Source organism: Leucopleurus acutus (assembly GCF_964270905.1).
Source record: "Leucopleurus acutus genome assembly, chromosome: 7".
Lineage (NCBI taxonomy): Eukaryota > Metazoa > Chordata > Mammalia > Artiodactyla > Delphinidae > Leucopleurus > Leucopleurus acutus.
The window spans coordinates 100,282,653-100,289,674 of NC_139150.1; the positions used below are offsets into that span (position 1 = coordinate 100,282,653).

The window sequence follows — 7,022 nt, forward strand, 5'->3', positions numbered from 1 at the left end:
TAATACTGGTACCTACCTCATTGATTCATCGTAAAAAGCAAAAGGAAAAAATAGTGCAAAGGACTTACTGCGTGCCGTACGCTATTCTAAGTGCTCAATATAGGTTATCTCTTACATCCTGTTAATCTTCCAAAGGCTGAGATGTATGTTAGAAGTCTGGTGGGTAGAAGAAATAGATGAACCAGGGGCTGGAAGGTCCTTGGTTTTATCAGAGGGAGAGTGTAAAAAGCCTAGACTTTTTGAAGTCTCAGACACTCAAGGTCATGTCCTGGCTTTGCCATTTATTGGCTTGTGACTGGGCAAATTACTATTTCTCTCGGTCTCAATTTTGTTTTCGAAAAATACCATTCATTGCAGTTTTGAGGAAGGAAGCTCCTTCCGTTTCACCATCAATCAAAAGAGAAATGAGGGCTTCCCTGGTGGCGCAGTGGTTGAGAGTCCGCCTGCCGATGCAGGGGACGCGGGTTCGTGCCCCGGTCCGCGAAGATCCCACATGCCGCGGAGCGGCTGGGCCCGTGAGCCATGGCCGCTGAGCCTGCGCGTCCGGAGCCTGTGCTCCGCGGCGGGAGAGGCCACAGCAGTGAGAGGCCCGCGGACTGCAAAAAGAAAAAAAAGAAAGAAAAGAGAGAAATGAGGCCCTTGCTAGACGGTTTTCTCTTTTGAAAATCCTGTGCATTGTTGTCAGCCTCTAGGCTGGTTGTGCGCTCCCAGCCTCACAGCTGGAGACAGCTCCTCGGCGTGGTGGTGAAGCGGGCCCTAGTCTTGTCACCGTGATCTCCAGTCTGGGGCCATCTTGATTTTCACCCACACTCCATCCAGCGTTTAAGCATGTCCTCATCAAGCTGTGTGTCCCACGACCTAGTATGAATCTTTTGTCCACACCCTCCCCTCTTGTTGTCCCCACCATAGGAGACTTTGTCATCCTGCTCAATGCCGGCATGAGTATCCAGCAGGCTCTCTTCTTCAACTTCCTCTCTGCCTGCTGCTGTTACGTGGGCCTGGCCTTCGGCATCTTAGCTGGCAGCCACTTCTCTGCCAACTGGATCTTTGCCCTGGCTGGAGGAATGTTCTTGTATATTTCTCTGGCTGATATGGTAAGTCTTCCATAGTTTTAATGCCTTGTAGCCAAAACTGGATCGAGTTATGAAATTCGTTGGATTGGGAGGACAGCTAAGGGGCATTAGTTAGTTTTTTTGTTTTTAAAATTTATTTATTTATTTTTGGCTGCATTGGGTCTTCGTTGCTGTGCGCGGGCTTTCTCTAGCTGCGGCGAGCGGGGGCTACTCTTTGTTGCGGTGCGCGGGCTTCTCGTTGCAGTGGCTTCTCTTGTTGTGGAGCACGGGCTCTAAGCACGCGGGCCCTAGAGTGTGGGGGCTCAGTAGTTGTGGCTCGTGGGCTCTAGAGCTCAGGCTCAGAGGTTGTGGCATACGGGCTTAATTGCTCCGTGGCATGTGGATCTTCCCGGACCAGGGATCGAACCTGTGTCCGCTGCATTGGCGGGCAGATTCTTAACCGCTGCGCCACCAATAATAACTTTATTGAGGAATCAAGTCACATGCCACACGATTTGTAAATAAAAGTGTACTGTTCAATGCCTTTTAAGGGGACATTAGATTTTAAAGGATGAAAGGCCTATGTTCCTTTAGCATATGTCCTTAAAGAAAATGATGTATCTCAACTCCGGGGTCCTTACTTTAAGTATTACAGAATAGAGACTTATAGATAAAGAATGGGGAAGGGAGGGAAGGAAGGGAGAGGAAATTACCCATAATTATTCTCCCCCAAAATAACAACACTTGGGTTTGTTTCTTTTTCATCTCAATGCATTGTGTTTGTTTTTAAATAACTCTAATCACATGGAGTACACAATTTTATGTCCTGGTTTCTTTTTTTTTTTTTTTTTTTTTTTTACTTAATGCATCCTAGACATTTTTCATGTTGCATACTCTTTAAAAGCATCCTTTTCTCATTAGCAGTAGTATTTGGTGAGGGGATTTACCTTCTCCAGAACAAGAATTGCTGGTTCAGAAGGGATGCGTGGTTTGAGGTTTTAATATGTATTGCCAAATTGCTTTCTAAAAAGCTTACCCTCCTTTAATTTACATCGTTAGCAGTGTCTGAAAGTGTACATCGTACCCGCTAACGTTTGGTATAACCGTTTAAGTAGTTTTGCATTTGCTAGTTTAATACCTGAGTTGTTGCATCTTTATAACTAACAAGGTTGATTTCCTTCCTTGTTGGCATGACGGTTCTTTAGCAGGTTTGCATGAATTATTTTCCATATCCTCGGAAAGCAGTTTTTTGTTTTTGTTTAATATTTATTTATTTATTTGGTCATGCTGAGTCTTAAGTTGCAGCAGGCGGGCTCCTTAGTTGTGATATGTGGGATCTAGTTCCCTGACCAGGGAACGAACCTGGGCCCCCTGCATTGGGAGCACGGAGTCTTAACCACTGCGCCAGCAGAGCAGTCCCGGAAAGTAGTATTTTTGATGAGATGATGAGAGCATTGACCACCATGGTCCATCCTCAGCCCATGGAAACATCTTAGATTCTCTCCTCCGGTGGGTGGCCCTCCCTGGGGTTAGGGTATTTTTGTCACCTGCCTTGCTGGCCAGCAGCAAGAGGCCTTGAGTCACGGCAATGCTTAGTTCCATTCTCTGGCCCCTTACATGGTTGCTGAGTTTCCCAAACAAGTGACAACATTCTGATAGCAAAAGGACCTTTTGATGTGTTTTTAAAGATCACAGTAATTTTTAGCAGAGTGGTTATTTTTAGTCCGCATCTAAACACATCCAGGGTTACATGCACGTGTCGTACTTTGTTTCACTTCCATAGCTGTAAAGTAGTGGTAACCACCTTGGAGAAAGGCTCTAACGTTTAAGTTCTAGAAGTTACTGCTGTTGATTTTCTTTGTAAACCAATCGTATATTATATATCTTAGTTATAACTATTATAATCATATATTTATACTAATGATTGTGGTGGCCTTATAATGCAAAAATATAATAATAGTAAATGTTGTAATAATTGTTAGGTAATATACATATGACTGAATTGTCCTGCACTTAAAGGTTAAGAAAGGAACTGCAGCTCTCGTGTTTTTTTCTTCTTCCCCAGTTCCCTGAGATGAACGAGGTCTGCCAAGAGGATGAAAGGAACGGCAGTGTCTTGATCCCCTTTGTCATCCAGAACGTGGGCCTCTTGACTGGTTTCAGCATCATGCTGGTCCTCACTATGTATTCGGGACAGATCCAGATCGGGTAGGGCCCTGCCAGGAGCCGGCGGGGTTGGCAGTCGGGCCCTTGGCCGCTGATCCCTGGCCCGAGGACTCCTCATCCAGGAAGCACCTCGGAAGAGGCAGTTCTATTAAAAACTGTGACATGGAGACTGTATCCCTGCATTCAAATGTTAGCTGTTTTTAAAATGCTGTATCCTAGGAATAAGCTGCCCTGGTAACCAGCCTCTAGGTAGTGCCTCTCCCCCTTTCCTCTTCTTTCTCAGAGTGATTCTGGAACTGAATGCAGCTTAAAAGACAAGACTAACTTTTTTCTCTGGTTGCCCTGGCCTCTTTCTCTTCCAACCAGCACTGAGACCTTTTGAATCCTTTGCCCGACAATGCAAAAAGATAGCCAGGGCTCACAACTTGGTTAGAAATATCAGGAGGTGAATCTATACTTTGGGGCCCATAAATCTAAATGTGTTTCCTCGGCCTCAAGGTGACCCATTTGTAAGCGAATCCGCCTATTTTTACAGAAAAGGTATAGAAGACAGGAATCCCTCTTATTCTTTCAAAATCTGTTCAGTTGCCTATTCTTTCAAAGAGAACTGAAAGCTGGAAACAGATGAGAAGGGCGGGAGGGAGAGACAAGGATCACCCTGAGATGGGGGTGTGTGTCTTGTCAGGATGGTTACCTGTTCCCTCTGGGATGCTTGGCACCGGTTCTGCACCTGGTGTTTCGTGGCCGTCCAGGTGAGCCAGCAGGTAGGTTCTGTTGCCTGAACCTCCCCTCCTTTTGGATGAACACTGGCAGACTGGAGGGCAGAGAAGAGAGACCTGTGAGAAATCCGTTGGCTTTGCTGTGATTTCCACCCCCATCTCCCGGGAGACTCCCTGGAGGCACATTCTAAGCACATTGACGGTGCCCGTGTCAGAGGGCAGACTGCACAGATTTACCTCCCTGGTCAACAGTTGTGCTGACAGGTGGCAAGCTGACTTACAGAATTGGAGTGCAGCTTGTGGTCTTCTTGACAAGGGTAATCAGAAACGGAATCAGCGCAGGCAACATTTAGGGTTTACTGATTCCATAAGTAACAGTGATAGAACTCTGAGATGGAAGATCCAGAGCTTGGATGGGGGCATCCCTGGGGTTTGCAGAATAGAGGACCCATGGGTTCTGCTGCACCGTCTGGGGTTCCCCCTTTCTCCCTCACCCCAAACAAGCAAGGGCGAATCCTGTATTGAACTGAATAGGAATTGCTCTAACTCTCTTCAGAAAAACGGACTGATAGACTTGTGTGTGAGACCGTAGGCCAGCCGCCGGCCCTGTGGAGCCCTCTCCTCAGAGCTCTGGCTTCGAGGGGAGCTAATCTCCAGGTTCACTAGGTGAATTGCTTTATTATTATCATATTGATAATGTGAGATTCTTTAGCCACTCTGGGGAGCCGACCTCTCCAGAAGCCTTCCTCAGTGGTGCCCACAGTCGCAGCCCAGGGGCTGTGTTCGCAGACCGATTTGTGCATGTGGCTGACGAGTCCTGGTCCGTCACCACCACCCGTTAGTTTTTCCGTTCTGACAGGAAAACTTTCCATTCTATGGTAGTTAAAAGCAGCATCTACTCTGGCTTTTTTCCCCTACCCGCCTCCCCCCACCCCTTGGGAAACATCCGTCAAACCAGGACTATTCTTGAAAAGAACATGAGTGGGAAAACCACTGGTGATGCTTTATACGTTTTTCTCATCTTGCCTGTTGACTTTGATAGATTTGAGAATGGGCGGAAGAAGGAGGAAAACTCAGTTCTCACGATTCTAGGTGAACTATCAGGACAGACTCCTGGTAGGATTATGGTCCAGTTTTTACCAAAGAACCAATTCCTTGAATGTTGGGATCTAACTTTTTATATTGTCATTACTATTGTCATTGTTACTGTTTTAAAACGATTCTTTGTCTTTTCTGTTTGATTTCCCTCAAACTGCTTTCAGGAGCTAGCAGGAAATAACTCAAACCTTAGGACTTCAGAAGATTTTGCTTCCCTTAATTCACATGGATGTATTAAATTTATAATTTTAGCATCCCCTATAGATCTGTCATTCCTTACAAATACTATTATTCTTGGAGTAGAATCCTAAGTAAGAGTTAGTGGGTTTCTAGTTTTAGGAGAAGAGCTCAAAAATGTAACCTTGAGCAAATTAAAAACTAAAATACGAAGTAGCAGGGTGCCCTCCCTTCTCATGCACACCTATATTAAGAACTAACTTTCCTTTCACAGACAGCTGCCTCAAAGGGAAATTCTCTTCAAACTAATTGGTCCAGAGGCCAGTCCTACTTTGAGCTTAGGGGTGGAGACACTGAAATCGTGCAACTGATTATGTGTTGCCATTGGCAACAGATTTTCCTCAATTGAAAATGTGGCCATTTCTTTTTGAAGTGTTGGATTTGCTGTTTTAAGCATTTGTACATATTAGAAGTCTGAGGAATATCGAGTTCTGAGGACCTTTTTCACCTCTGGCACTAGCATCTTCACCCTCCCTTTCCCTGCGTGGACCGGCTCCCATTAAGGATAACAAGGAAAGTATGTGTCACGTGCAGGAGCAGTGACCCAGGAGCAGGGGTTCTGCTGCTTCTCACCCTCACCCTGGCTTGCAGGTTGCCTTCTGTCCTTGCCCAAAGGTTTTTTGTGTCTAGTGTCAACTTAGGTCTTTCCTTCATTGGTCCTTCACCCTGGGTTTTAAAAAGAAGGCTTCTCTGTTCGAGTATCCTAAGACCTGTTTTTAGTAAGTCCTCTTCCACATGGTAATGTGGAGATGGTAATATGTTGGAAATCTGCTTAAAAAACGAAAAGTTGGGCTTCCCTGGTGGTGCAGTGGTTGGGAGTCCGCCTGCCGATGCAGGGGGCACCGGTTCGTGCCCCGGACCGGGAGGATCCCGCGTGCCGTGGAGCGGCTGGGCCTGTGAGCCATGGCCGCTGAGCCTGCGCGTCCGGAGCCTGTGCTCCGCAACGGGAGAGGCCACAACGGTGAGAAGCCTGCGTACCGCAAAAAAAAAAAAAACAAAAACGAAAAGTTGTCTGATTTTTGCAAGAGAGGTTAGATTTTTATTATTCATATTTCCTTTTACAGTTCTGCAATTCCATCACAGTATTTTTTTAAATAACTCAGGTGTTATGAGGATAAATTAGAAAAAAAATAACTTAAGTTATGTGGACTGTAAATGTTTTTATTTGTAAGATTCTATAAATAAAGCTATATTCTGTAACTGTTGAATCGCAAGTGTCATCTTTGGCAATAACGTGGGTGTAATGAAGACTGTTGAACACAAGATGGGGGTGGTGTCTTGCTAACTTATAAAGCTTCATTTTACTGGTCCAGCTTACATTTGGAGAGGGGTTTTAGAAGGAACCTCAGAGAGCGTAACATACTCACTTTAAATGATTAACTTATCTTTTAATGGGGCCCATGACTTCATCAGTGATGGAAGAACTGTGGTGTTTCCTAAGAAGAGCTTTCTGTCACACTGTTTTCACTTGTATAAATCCATGATTTGAAACTTGGAGAGTACACTTGGTTCATTTAAACCACATCTCCTGTATGTCTTACAGGGAAACCTTCTGTCCTGAGACTTAAAATAAAATTCTAAACCTGTTCTTATTCCAATTCATTCAAAGGGCCAGGGATCTGTTGTTTATCTTCGACCACAAAAACGAGCAGTGGGGTAAGAGAATTGATGCCATCTTATTAATACATACATTAGAGATTCCCAAATGCCTGTTGCTCAGTCCTCCCATTTTTTTAAAAACTCAAGAATA

At 45.1% G+C, this 7,022-nt stretch overlaps 1 protein-coding gene across 3 annotated transcripts in view; it reads left to right on the forward strand.

Moving 5' to 3' along the window:
* SLC39A14 (solute carrier family 39 member 14) overlaps positions 1 to 6,466 on the forward strand; it is a 47,547-nt gene extending 41,081 nt beyond the window's left edge. For all 3 annotated transcript variants that reach the window (XM_082842614.1, XM_082842616.1, XM_082842615.1), the window contains exons 8-9: positions 910 to 1,094; positions 3,118 to 6,466. In XM_082842614.1, coding sequence (XP_082698740.1) covers positions 910 to 1,094; positions 3,118 to 3,264 — 332 coding nt within the window. In that variant the 3' untranslated portion in view covers positions 3,265 to 6,466. The remainder of the gene's footprint in view (positions 1 to 909; positions 1,095 to 3,117) is intronic.
* The last annotated feature ends 556 nt before the right edge of the window (positions 6,467 to 7,022 follow it).